This window comes from Gavialis gangeticus, unplaced genomic scaffold (assembly GCF_001723915.1).
Source record: "Gavialis gangeticus isolate Ggan-Ray unplaced genomic scaffold, GavGan_comp1, whole genome shotgun sequence".
In the NCBI taxonomy this organism is placed as follows: domain Eukaryota; kingdom Metazoa; phylum Chordata; order Crocodylia; family Gavialidae; genus Gavialis; species Gavialis gangeticus.
The window spans coordinates 5445016-5459337 of record NW_017728997.1 but is presented as its reverse complement, the minus strand read 5'-3'; the positions used below and the strand labels follow the sequence as shown (position 1 = coordinate 5459337).

General features: G+C 42.6%; 1 protein-coding gene across 1 annotated transcript in view; it reads right to left on the bottom strand.

Annotated features, from left to right (window-relative positions):
* Nucleotides 1-14322, bottom strand: part of SUMF1 (sulfatase modifying factor 1) — a 93333-nt gene that overhangs the window by 39586 nt on the left and 39425 nt on the right. Inside the window, exons 5-7 of the mRNA XM_019504710.1 lie at nucleotides 13797-13919; nucleotides 12688-12802; nucleotides 11472-11585 (exon numbers count right to left, since the gene is read on the bottom strand). Coding sequence (XP_019360255.1) covers nucleotides 11472-11585; nucleotides 12688-12802; nucleotides 13797-13919 — 352 coding nt within the window. The remainder of the gene's footprint in view (nucleotides 1-11471; nucleotides 11586-12687; nucleotides 12803-13796; nucleotides 13920-14322) is intronic.

Genomic DNA, 14322 nt, shown 5'->3' with positions numbered 1-14322 from the left:
TTTTTTTTTTTTTTTTTTTTTTTTAAAAGGCAGAGGTTTTTTTCCCTCCAAGCAACATCCATCCTGAACACTTCAGATGCCAGAGCTACGCTGAAGTGTGCACAGCTCTCATGCAAGGTATCTCTGTTACTGTGAAAGTGAGAGATTGCAGCCTGCTCAGAGGGATATTACTTCCAAGTTCCAGTTTTTACGGCTGGCAAGCTGCAAAGCAGTTCCAGTAAGGAGCCAAACTTTTAGTGCAGTTTCTGGGCGAGAGCTGTCGTTTTCATTCCACTTCAAGCGCTAAACCAAAGAGCTTCTGGACCTTAACAATGAAGCTCTGAAGAGCTACAAATACAACTATATGACAAAAAACCCCTATGGTTATCTACCAGTATATTACCACTAAGCTCAGAGGCTCTAAAGTACAAGCTGGGGAGCCACAAGTCCAGAACAGGAGAGAGCAAATGGAAGTGACCTTTCCTCTTCCATAATCCACAGGGAGCCTTACACAAAACTAGTCAAATGCATTCCTGTACTCTTTCTCCACATTTGAGGCCATCAGCAGGGCTGTCTCAGCACCCCTCCTACTCAGTAGTTTCAACTCAACATCCTCCCCATCCCCCCTTCTGCACCTCCCCATCTTGCAGGTTTCCATGCCCTCAGGCAAAATGTACAGAGAAAGAATTTAAGCTCCTAATTTATCACAGACACTTTTCCAAGACCTTTTTGATGCATTTCTCTTCACTATATAACGCGAGCATCTCTTACATGGAAGGCTAAGGCTTTTGGTGGCCTAACATGCTAGTTACGGGCTAGAGACATTCATGGATGTTTCTCTCTCTCCCCCTAGTACTCATCTGCCTGGCTGCAGTCTACCCATTCGTTTGTTCAGACACAGAAATATTTCATAAGACTTCGTGAATCAGGGGACGGTTAAAAAGCACGTACAAGATTGCATGCAACCGACTGCCAAAAAAAAGTCATTCACTACCCTAACATCTTTGATAGGGACACCTAAAATGGAACAGATCTCGTTTGCAAGAGAACAGCCTGGCACCTTCCACACATTATATATGGAAAGCTCTTTAAACCAAAAGACAGAGCAGGAGGATTAAAAATGAAGCAGAGTACTGCACAAACATCTTCCTGAAGCTGTGGAAATCCTGGCGCTTAATCTACATCTTATTCCTTTACCTAGATCATGGAATTGGACCTTTTTGAGAGCCTGAATCTCAGTGCTCACCTCACTGCCAGGAATCCACTGATCAGTACCAAACAGATGACTTCTCTCTACAACCTCCATGGCAGGAGCCCTTAAAATTAACCCATCACCTCTCCTGGAGTCACACTTGAAGCTTTCCACCTTGTTTTGCAGACATCACCGTACCTCGACTAGATGCCCCCCTCTGACCATGGTCTAGGACACATTACAGAAACTTTGTGGTTTGTCTTCACTGCAGACCTCAAGCACAGCAGCCTATTGAAACAGACTCCAGGGGTACTAAAGCTGTCCAATAACCCAAATCTCATATGGCAAGGGCTTTATTAGGATGCTGCACACAACTAGAACCATTATCCTGTAACACAGGCTATATGAATATTGTTTAAATGGTCTCACAAGTACCTAGGAAGCTCCACCTAATGTTGTATGCACTTCTTGATTAAAAAAAAAGTCATAAAAGCCCACAAAGCCAATATTTGTTAGGCAAGATGCAAACATGAGCAAATAGAGCTCTCCCATGGAAAAAAAACAACTTTGTAGCTAGGAAGACTGACGGTAACTACAAGTTATATTTACCTACAAGCAAAACATCTACGGTACCATTTCTTTTGTTCCATCATCAGGCTTCAGTAGGTGTTACACCATTGTCCCATAAGCAGCAAATAAGTGGCACAACAGGGAAATCCAAGCCCTGTCCATAAACTGAACTGCTCAGGTGGTCAAGACCCTGATCCAAGATTCAGTCGGCTAAACTACCCTGAACACAGTTTACTAACACTGATTATTTCTTTGACTGTATCATGCAGGCTTGTGGCATAATAAAAGCTTGGTTTCAGATCACATTTTGCTCATCTAGTCTACATGTACACACACATATACAGAGTATTATTATATACTGAAAGACTCTAGGTAATGCTAATTATAATACAATATAAATATAGGAATGCTTCAAACATTTCTTTATTAACCCAGAGGCAACAGAAATATTTTTTGAAGCTTCATTGAAACTCCCCCCCCATGCCCCATTCATACACACACGCATTTGCATTGTCAGTCCCAGCTGTGCTAAATTAGCTCTCAATATAGAATCGTAGGTCATCCAGTAACTATGCACTGTATACAAACATCTGCAGGACAGAAATTGCTGCAATTAAAGCCATCTCCATGGACAAATTGTAGTTTATCAATCACACACACACACACACACACACACACACTTGGCAGCTCCTTGGTAGCCAATCATTTCCATTTCACAAAGCAATAGCTTGCTTGGTTCTGCACTCACGCACTAGCAATGATTGCAAGATGTGCTGGAGCAAAGAACAATCTTCCCCTGAAATTGTTTTGCCGTGTCCTCCTTCACCCTGCCTGTTCAGAAGCAAAAACTGATGAAGCATGCACTCAGCCGATCCCTTGAAGTTCAAGGACCTCAAGGGATCAGTATCCCCAGGCACTGACAACCCTTTTATTTCTGTCAGGTCGCAAGTGCTGCAGTTATGTTTGTGCGCCAAGACAAAGCCTCAATTTTATTATTTAAGACAGGCATGGGCAAAATATAGCCTGTGGGTCAGATGTGGCCCACCAACTGATTGGATCCAGCACGCAGCTGCTCCCAGTGCTCTGCATAGGGATGAGCCCCACCTGCTCCCACCGGGGGCAGCCCAAGCTAGCGCGCACAGCTTCCACTGCTGTTGCAGCTGCCCAGGAACTGCTTGGCTCCCTGCACCTTCTGTGGCTCCTCCTCCTGCTGCACTACTCCGGGCAGCAGGTAGCATGGGGAAGGGCAGCAGCCATGGGGACATGGGCTAGGTACCAGACACCCAGCCAGGCAGGGGGAAGCTGCAGCTCCTGTCCCAGTGCGTGGGGCTCCAGATCCAGCTCCTGGCAGCCTTCCACCCAGTCCCCACCAAGGTGTTCGGGCTTGTGGAAAAGAGAGGCTTCTTTCTAGCTTGCTTCTGTGGCCATATGGCTGAGGGCAAGTGAAACTCGGGAGCACCTGAACCCCAAGTCCCCAGGCTTGGGTCTGCATGTAGGATGCCTACCAAAAGACACTGGAAATCTCTCTGAAGCCCCTGGTGGGGGTGGAGGATGTTTGCCGGTTGTAGGGCCACTTACGGTTCAGGACCGACTCATGGATTTGGACTTGATTTGGGTTGGGACATGAAAAATTTCTTTTAAAATAAATAAATAAATCAATCTGCAGGTGGCTGCTCATGGCCCTGGGCAGCCAAGTGGATGGAAGGCATCTCTGGCTGGTTGCATGATTTTCTCAGCCTATCTTTGAAGAGATTCTAAGCCTTGGGTTAAAAAGGGTCATCAGCACTTTCTTAACCCTTTCATATCCCAATGCTGACTATTGGACAAATGTCTTACACACAGGAATGCAGGCAGTGCTGTTACTTATCTTAGACCAAGGTCTAGAAGCAAAGGGAGAAGACTCAGTGGGGAACAAAGTTGGACCCATTGGTATGCTCTCTGAAGTAGTATCTGTTTTAAGAGGGGTTTTAAATAGATGCTATTTTAGAAAAGTTTTCAGTGAAAGGTTAGCTGAAGGGAGATGGCAGAGTAGCTTCAACATGGACACCTGAGAGGTTTGAACCATTTACTGTGGCACACAACTGCCACTCACGTTCATCTTCTGCCGATTGCGTATAAATGCCCCCTTGGAGTACTCTCTCTCAACTAACTGTTGACAGACTTGGCTCAGCCTACCAAAACTGATCTCAGGTCTGCTATTTTGTGTACAGCCCTGCTTCTGCTTTGGATCCCTCATGTATGCGAGTCACACTTCACCATCCTGTGGCAAAGCTTATTGCCTTGAACACTTTCTACATCAAGTGAAAAATAATTAAAATCACAAAACAAACCCCACCCATTCCCAAATGAAGTGAAAGCTCTGCTCCACATTCCACGTGGTCCAATCGAGATGGCAAATTGCAAAGTTTATAATGAGAAGCCTTCATCTTCCTGACAGTCACAATGCTGAGCTGGTGTCCCATGCTGTAGTTAACATAATTTATTCCCTTGTTGCTTTTGAATAGGTGCTATGCTTTTTACAAAGTTATAGCACACTCTTTCCAATTATCCTATATGCTGTGAAATGGATGGCTAAATTTGCAGCCCCCTTCTTTTTGGCATTGACAGGAGATTATAGAACTAGATGGGAGTTCAAAAGAAAAGCAGTTTGCTCCATGTTTTGCACTAAAAACTGTTTAATTAAAACCAAGTAACTGGTGTTCATTCCTGGACAATACATACCTGAACACAACTATTTTACTGGGGGGGGTGGGGAACCACACTTATTTGTACCACAAGACAACCCCTCGCCCCCCCCCCCCAAAAAAAAAAAAAAAACTTCCACACATTAGCTTTGGTAGTTTGATGCCCACATAAACAAGATTAAACAACAACCTATATAATTAGGTCTCCTAGTTAGACCAATATTGATATCTTGGAAAAAACCTACATTCATTATATATAACATTCAAAGTATTCCACTAGAATTATTTCTCCTTGATCCAGCTAAATTAAGAATTCATATTAATAATAAGATCCATTGCTCGAGGCATTTTGTATTCTCATGTTCAAGGGCACAGTACTAATTATGGTCTTTTGATAAATTTGCAATGCTGTCTAATCTAGAGGCTTTTATTCTTCCCCCCCATACCACAGATTCACTTCTTGTCTGTCCAAGTACCTCAATTTTTCAGAACACTGTCTAATATTTATTTATTTATTAAGCCAAGTTTGTCAAACTAAAAATATCCTGAGCCAGTAAAATTTTCAGAACTGTTTACTGAGCTCCCCTCAGTTCGCTGACATTGTTTACTGGAGAGGAGATTAAGGGACTCTAAAGTAGTCTCCCAAAATAATTATTTTCTGAAGTGGGTGGAGGAAAAAAAATGAGAATGTTAGAGGAGACATTAACGTTTTAGATACAGCTGCTATTCAGATGGAATAATCCATAATCAGCTTTAAGTGCCCTAATTAATCCAAGATTCATAAACCAGTACCTAGCAGCAGCAAAAGAAAAAAAGACCCACATATAAACCAATAACAAAGTTCTCAGTCAAATTAATGCCTTCCAGGGCACACTATATCTTCTCCCAAACCCTGTTAAACAAGTATGTTTGGAAGCCAGCCCTCAAAAGACCCAAACACAATTAACTCACTTCTGACGCCGTTTAAAAAATAAAATCTAAACTGAATAGTAAGAGTGCAAAGAGAAAGAAGCAAGCTCCTCACCAATATCCTTCAATTCCAAATGCACTGGAAGTGTTTGGCCTGAATTCAAGTTAAAGTATTATTAGCATCCTTAATTTCAACAAAATTATTTTGAAGTTGTACACAACTCCTGGCTCTCAGGACAACATGTATTCACTGTTGAAGCACTGCTGCACAGATGTTACACAAGCAGCTGTGTAAGCATAGCACCATCTCTCAAATCCTTCTAAGGAGGATGCAGTTTTCTTGAGCATCTCAACCTGCTGAATATTTGCTATGCTCACAGTTTAGGAACAAACGCTCGCCCATAAATCCAGACAGAAAGGAATGAGCAATTTAGGGCTTGAGTTTAGGGTCTTACTGTGTCGAGAGCCACCTAATTAACCACCACCACCACCTTAAATTTGGTTTACATCCAGAAAGGCTTAGAGCAGCTAAGCATAAGCAACACCTTCTCATCAGATTTGCATTAATTACTACAGTTGTGGGAGAAATTTACTTTAAAAAGGGTGGTAGCTGAGCAAGTAACACAATAGGACTAAAATAAAAACACTCTAGTGAGGTGCTGAAGGCACACCATTAGAGGCAGGCAGCTTTAAAACCATTCATCTTCATGAAGTAGATGGACCAGCAATATGACACAGTTTCATATTCTCTTTGGTCCAGCCCACTTCATCCAAATCAATCATCTAAACTGCAACTGGTAAAACTTAGAAATACCAAACCAAAAACAGGAAATCCCCAAAGCCATAGTTTTATAAAATGTGCTTTTCAGCATCATTTCAAAACCTGGAGTTATCGCTGTTTTTCTGCTTCTAACCCAAACTTATACATTGATGGGCTATATGATTGTCTATGTATTTACAGGAATTAAGGGATATGCTTTAGTACTGAAGGAGGACTGCCTGGAGCAAATTGGCAGAAGTCCTTTCCATCTCTAGGGTCCCTGGCTGAGGTCTGGCCCACATCTGTCAGAACCATTAGTCTATTTACCTGATGGTTTCTTACTGGACTTTCTGATCAGATCTTTGCCTGGATCTTCCTAGACATATGCCCCAATTGCAAAGCTGCTCCTAATTCCCAGTAGCTTTGTAATTTAAACTACTCAGCTACTTAGCATCTCTGTTCAAGGCCTGATCCTTGAACAGAGATACTAAGAAAGGAGTATGAACTGATATCAATGCTTAACGCTCCTGGCCATCCTTAGGGCCCATAGCAGAAGCAAGCTGCCTGGGCAAAATGGGGCTTATAGGACTGCTAGGTGTATGGACTAGTGACCTTCTCCTGTTGCAGGACACACCAGGCACATCTACACATGCCCCTGACTGCGCAGTTGGTACCATGAGCAGTCATTTAGTACTTGATTTAGCAAGTACCAAATGATTGTTCAGTACCCACTGGCACTCCCAGTCCTGGTGGTCCACGGGTAATTTTTGACTCTACTGTGCAGTAGCTAGTTGCTACTGCACAGCAGTGGCAGTGTCATGGTTAGTGCCAGCAGATGCTACAGCGACGTAGCATCTTGTGTAGATGCACCCTCTATTCCCCACCCCCACAAAAAAAATTCAATCCACTTGGAATAAATTCATCCATTTGGTGCTTTTCATAAAGAAAGAGCACAGTTATTGCTCTTTAAGAGACTACTGCAGGCCAACTGGTGTTTGATGCTCTACTGTTCCCAAGTTTGGCCTCCAGTACACTCAATGCCCAACCTTTCATTAGGTCCCAGCTGGGGTTGGCTTCATGTTTGAATTTAGAGGGCTGAAAGGAAGTTTGCCTATTTCTGAGAACAAACTGTGAATGTTGAAGATAGGAGTGGTTTCATGATTTACTACCTTCTGTGACTATGGATATTATTTAATAGCTTCCCAGAAGAAGGCTGGCAGTTCCCCCCCCACCCCTCCTTTTCTTTTTTTAAGATCACCAGTATCAGATGGGAGAAGAATCAGCCAAGTACTTCTGAGAGACCTCACCATATGTGCATATGTATTAAGTTTAAATTTAGACAGTCATTCTTAGATGCCAGAATCTCCATGACTTTCAACATACACCGTCTTCTAGACATAGTCATGCAAGAATAACTGCTTACAAAACTCCGGTATAAAGAAACTGCCATCAGCCCCTCCCTCGCATTCAAAAGAGCCCTAGTAGTTGCAAAGTGTGCTATATTTGGAGCGGTTTCTTTTAACACCTTTGAAGCTAGGAGATCATTATATTCCACACACAGTTGTCGTCTAGGTAGAGGTTAAAAAACTAACCTCCACTTACATTATTTACTTAGTGTCTTTTCCCAATGAGAACAGCATATTTCAGTACAAAGCTGTAAACAACAAACATTTTTAAAACCCTCTGAAATATAGAATTGCAGCACTGGGTTAATTTGCATTTTGGGGCAGGATTTTTATAGAAGATTTCCAAGATAGCACTGCAATGAATGCAAATCATTTAGCTGCCCAGGGGAAAAAGAAAGTCCTATACTGACAATAAACAATTGCATGCAGTCACCAATTCACCGACTGGCAAGAGTCTTCAGCGAGTTTTTCTCCCCGCCCCCCCCCCACGTGTGCAATTTGAGTTCCCAACATGCATTTGCCTTGTGAAAGCACACCCCAGTTTTCCTTAGTGGAATATTCTGGGTATGGCAAGGCAGTTGCTTTTGTTCTGAAAAATGAGAACAGGAAAAGCATGAAGAGTTTTATCTGTGCAACCTGCTATAAATCTGGACTGCAGTATTTTGGGAGGGGAGAGGTTCTCCAACTTCACAGCACAATTGTTGGTGTATTCAGTGGAGCATGTTCAATGCCAATTAATGTGTTTTGTGCAGGTTCACTACCTTTTTCAGGTGACTGACAAAAAAATGCTAAGTTGAAGTTGTTTTGAATAATTGTGCAGGCTGAAGAAAGCAGCAGAGGAGGAAGTGATTCAAGCTGTTCCATCAGTCACAGGTTGGAGGGGGGCACCTGCAGTGCTAACACCACATGTTCAGGCTGAAGAATTAACTCCTACAGAGAAGATATACTGGGAGCAATAAGCCTCAAAAATTGTGGGCATGGAAGAAAGCAAAGTTTCAAGAAGTACCTGCACAAAGCATAGAACAGTGAGGCAGAGCAGTGACAGGGGGGAGCGGGGGGGAAGATACCACATGTGAGCATTTATGAATAAAACCAGAAAAGTTTTTAAAAAACCCAAAACACAACGAACACACATGCACCAGAAAGTTATGCTAGCAAATGCAGATGGAAGGGTAAGAGGTCTAGTAACGAGCAGTGGTTTAGGAGTTGGGTCTCCTGAGATTATACCTAGTATTAAATCACAAACCTACAAGTCACTTAAAAAAAAAAAAAAAAAACTGTGTGCCTTACTTTACCTGTAAAAAACTGTGGATACCTTTTTCACAGGAAACTATGAGTTAACTTACAGATTCTAAAGTACCTGTTGCTAAATAGCAGATGAAGGAGACTAGGAAGGAGACTAGGACTGCTAACCCCGTGCTCATTCCCATCCTTTTGCAAAGAGATAAATATTGTTGGCCACTAAGTGGAAGAAAGAGAAAACTCTCTCTCATCCCTTAATAAGGAACTCAAAGATCTACCCACTTGGGGCACCTCTACACGAGCAGCGAGGCTGCTCCAACAAGTTGTAATTACAGCACATCAAAGCAGACTCAATTAATAGAGTCAGCTGGAGCATGTTAATCGCCATGCTTCAGCAGACTCTAGCATCTCATTATCAGCATTCCCACACTTAAAAATGGTGGTGGGGGTGCTTTAACTAAAACTCATTGGACAAGTTTTAGTGAAAACCACCCTCGTCACCGTTTTTAAGAGCAGGGATGCTGATACACAAGACTCCTCAGGTGCTTAAATAAGTGCTCTTCTCCTACAGCACTCCCCGAGCATGTGTACAAACACCCCTGGAGTCCAGGGGCCATGCAAAGCCAGAGAGACCCAGCATGCAGGTCTTGGGGGCAGATGGAAATCAAAGCTCAATGGACAAAACAGATAGATGGTCCATTGGCTTTTTCAGCTGACCAAGCAGACTTGAACCACCCTTCCCCAATTAGCCTTACTTTTCTTCATCTGAACTCATTCTATTCAATCTCTTCTTGCTACCCCCGGCAGTGACAATTTCAGGTTTAAGAACAATGCTTGTCTTCTGCAACGCAAAGAACAAGGCAGTAATCGTCACAAGTTGCACTAAATGGAAGAGAAAGAGAGAATGCTTGGATTCTACACAGGGTTCAAGTGACAGATGAGCCTGAGGGGCTGAGCCTCCCCAGCAGCCAGGCAGAAACTGCTGTTTAGCGTGGGGGAAGAGTGGCCTCTCTCCCCCTCGTCGCTGCTGGGGCGCCTTTTGCTGCAGCCACTGGGAGCCCGAGCTGCCCTGCAGCTTCTCTCTGCCACCTCCACAAGATTCAAAGGGCCATTCAAACCCTGATTCTACACAATAAAGGGAAAAAAAAAAAAAAAAAGGAAGAAGCTTAAACACCAGTAAATAACAAACCCAAAAAAACCCAAGAACACCCCACAAAAACTCAACTGCAAGTGCAAACCATGAACCAGAAATATGCAGCAGATCAGAAATTCAGACAGCACAGCACACATAGACTCTAGCTGTACAGATTAATAGTGTTAATGTAGTCAGGGGAAGAAAAAAAAGTCTCTAGTAATTTATACAACAGATGTTCCCTGGACTAGTTCAGAGCGATGCACAGGATGCAGCTTGAGGCAAACCACAGATCCCCTGGGCCACTGCCAAGCCAGCAAGAGATTGACTAGCAATAATTTAAAACGTCTACTCAAGATTTATTGCTTAAACAAGAAAAACCCTAAAGGTTTGAGTTATTCAGTAGGTTCAATATAATAACAGAAGCAAAGATTAAGGCACCTACAAAATTTTTGTTTGCATCCAAATCAAACAAGACACAAGTAAAAGAGTTATTTGTTAACACTCTTGGCTTACACAGAAAATTCACTGATCTCACTGATACGACAGAAAGCAGCAGTGAAACCCAGTTACTTAAAATGAGTCAGATCTCATGCTGGCTGATAATATTCTGCTCTTGAAAGGAGTGAGATACCTCAGAAAAAATTTTAAAGTTGCTAATTACTTCACTATCATAAAGGGCTGCAGTTGTGTCAGGAACCAACCAAGGAGGAACATTAACATAAAAAGGATATATTGTAGTTTTGAAATGTTGCATGGAAGAGATTAGGGTGGATTAGATTCAACTCCTACTGCAGTCTGAGATAGCCTCTGCCCCAAGAGGGTGGATCTTGATTCTCTTATTACAGATAACAGTATCTGATCAAAGCAAGCACTCTAAGAGGGCTGCAACTTGTTTTTCTAGGTTTGGCAGTCTTGGATATATCAGAAGGGGAGGGAAGGGTGGTGAGAAAGAGATGCAAGAACTTGAGTCTGCTGAAAGATTAGAAGGCACACAAAAGCAGCCAGATCAAGGGGCCCGAAAGGGTAGCAGAGCGTATACTTTGGACATAAAGGCACAGAAAGGAAAAATTGCTCTAAATACAGACATTCTAGAGAGGGAAGGAGCACTTTGGAGAGAGATACTTGGGCAAACTCACTATTTTACTTGACTGCAACAAATGGAATGAACCAGTCATGGAATGGGACTTAAAAAAATGTGTCCATACCTCACCCAAAAGAGCTGTGCTACTACCAGAATACATGCCGTTGTCATGTTTCACACATCTTTCCATTTACTTCTATTATACATTACACTATCTTGGAGTAATAAGGAAGTCCTTGGTTTTAGATGTACAGCAGCTGCAATTCTTGCTTCACTTCCATAGTCAGCAGCCAAGTTAAAAGCAGCCCTTGCCAATTACACAGGCCCAGTTAATGCTACGCCGACCCTGTGGAACATAGTTCGCAGGGGCAATACAACCCAACTCACTGGACGTGACCTCCCCCCTTGCTCCCCAAACGTGGTGGAGATTACCACTAGGCAATAGGAGTGTGAGGTCAAACCGAGTCACAACAGGGTACCTTGCAGTATGTCCAATATTGACACAATACTCACCGGGTTGTGGGTTTCCTGTGGGGAATGATGAACAGCCCACCAGTCAGATGTCCATTCCCAGGCATTCCCCACTATGTTATACAAGCCATAGTGGTTTGGAGGAAATGCAGTAACCTGCAGGAACATATAATGGTGAGAGGTTACTTCCACCACAAAACAGACCAATACCATAAACCTGTTTAATCAAAAGGAGTTTCAGACCTCTGAATCAGACAGCCAAGTTAGTCATTCAGATATACTCGGGGACAAAAGAGAAGGGGGTTTTAGGACTGACTACTGCAGAAATAAGTCTACATTTTGAGAAAGAAGGGGGGAGAGAAAGAAGCGGGGAGGACTCTACAGTACGAATCCGGTAGTTTTGAATGAAAACATATTCCCAAGCTTCCCTCCACCACATCTTCAGCTACTACTGTTGCACCTCAGTTTACCTCCTTGCTGACCCTCCTGTTATCTTTCCTCCATAGAGGCTCATAACTATATTATTATTATTATTATTTATTGGAATGAGACTCCAATGAATCACTGTAAGCACCAATTTACATCTGTACTTTAAGTACCAGACTCCCCATCAAGAAAATGGAGAGGCATTCCTACCCGGCCTGTGCCAACTTCCTGTCTAGTCAGCACTTTTCTTAAATAAGCACTCAGTGCTAAATTCAGTTTCTGTTCAAACCCTAATTATTATAGGCAAAGGCTACAGCTGCATGGCCTTATAAACTTTAAAAATGCTGTGTCATTCCAAAACAGAAATAAATTCCCTTCAACAATTTCATGCGTTACGAAGCATGCTCCCAAGATGGCAGGCAAAACCCCTGCAATGTCAAAAGGCGTTTTGCTAATTTGCTTTTGGTTCATTTGCCAAGACAAACAAAGGCACACTCATCAAGTAATTTTGCATCCAGCTCCAAATAAATAAATTAAATTAAAAAGTTCAATCCTAGAACAGCTAAAGAAATCGTATGAAAGTAATCTTTTGCTTCAAATTTGCATTTCGGAAGGATTTCTGTGTTATAAGTTTTGAAAGCTCAGCACAGCCACCAAAACTTAGGACTCCCTTTTCAGAGAGGTTCTTCCCTGGAATGAAACACTGGAGCTTGGAGGTCTAAGGATGAAAAAAAAGGAGGCCAAGGTAAGTGGAAAACCCCCATATTGAGTGTGTTTTTCAATATTAATAGGTCTGCATTAGTGTCTGAACTGTCAGGAGACTGACACTTACAGGTGCAGTTCCTTTGTATCCATCCTCTCCAGTATTATTTGTTGGGAATTCTCCCTGCCAGATATTGGCGTAATGCTGACCTTTCGGCTGAAGCTTGTTGCCCCACGGGAAAAGTCTGTTGGGGAAAAAAAAAAAAAAAACAAAAAACACACACAAGAGAAGAGCTGTTAGAAACAGAGCTTGGGTTTTGGATTAGAGATACCAGAAAGAACAAAGGGGAAGGAAAGTCCTAAAGAGCTATTTTTAATAAATTACTCAGTGAAAAGCTGCCAATCTAGTTCATGTCAGGCATACAAAAATTAAAAAAAAAGAAAAAAAGAAAAAGAGGTATGCAAGTGCTTGGGCCATGTTTTCTACTTATATGGTTGGCTAACTGGGCAGCATTACTGCTTTAAAAAAAAAAAAGTAACTATTTTAGGAAGAGCTGATCCTAGAAAATTAAACCTAAATCCCCTCTTCATCTCTCTCTCAAGCAAGAGCTTCAACAAGAAAAAAAGAAATGTGTAAAAAGTAAATACTCTGTAAAGAGTTTACATCTGAGGAGCAGGATGTATGGAATATATACAACCTACATTCCAACTCCACGCTTATAAACCCATATCATCTAATAAGCCTTAAAAGGGACAAAAATTCTTCTAGAGCACGTAGCAGCCCAGAGCATAATCTGCTGTTATAGGAGACTATGATTTAGGGTATACAGAAGTGACTATGACACATTAGCTTTCTGGCTGTTGTACAATAATACAGAGAGCTCTTGCTCTTCCTACATTCCTGGCCAGTTGCTCTGACCCTTTGGACAATCTTGGATGAACAAAGAAAGTCAAGCTTCAGCTTCCTGGGCAAGATCTTGTCATCTGTAATTCAATAACAATACTTCTACATCTTTCAATACTTCCTGTCTTAAAACCACCGTTATAGTCAATTGAAGCTTTTTTAAAAAAGAGAAGACTGTACAGGCTTCATATGCATTTCACGCACTGCACATGCACGCACTGGGGAAGAAAAATAAAGGGAATATAAATTCTGCTCTCCGCTGGATGGCAAGTTCCATATTCTCATATACATTCGTGGAATTCAGAAACGCGTATACATTAAATCTTGACAGCTACCTATTTTCAAGCCCCCCTCGGCAGCTATACTCCCATTCGGCCTCAGTGGGTAATCGTTTTCCTGCCCACATGCAGTAGGCCACAGCATCATTCCAGGAGACGTGAAGAACAGGGTGATCCATTCTGATGAGCAAAGAGAAAAAGAAATAGGACAAGGACATCAGCAGAGCCAGAAAGCCTCCTAACTATAACTGCAATAGCACAAATACCTAGTTTCATAGTTAGTAGGGTCGGAAGGGACCTGAGCAGATCATCAAGTCCGACCCCCTGCCATGGCGGGAAAGAGTACTGGGGCCAAACGACCCCAGCAAGGTGATTGTCTAGCCTTGTCTTAAAGACCCCTGGGGTAGGAGCCAGCACCACTTAGCTTGGAAGTTGGTTCCAGATCCTAGACGCCCTGACCGTGAAGTAGCGCCTCCTGATGTCTAATTTGAATCTACCCTCTGCCAGCTTGTGACCGGTATTTCTAGTCACTCGTAGTAGTGCTCGGGGGAACAGGGACTCCCCCAATGCCTGCTGGTCCCCC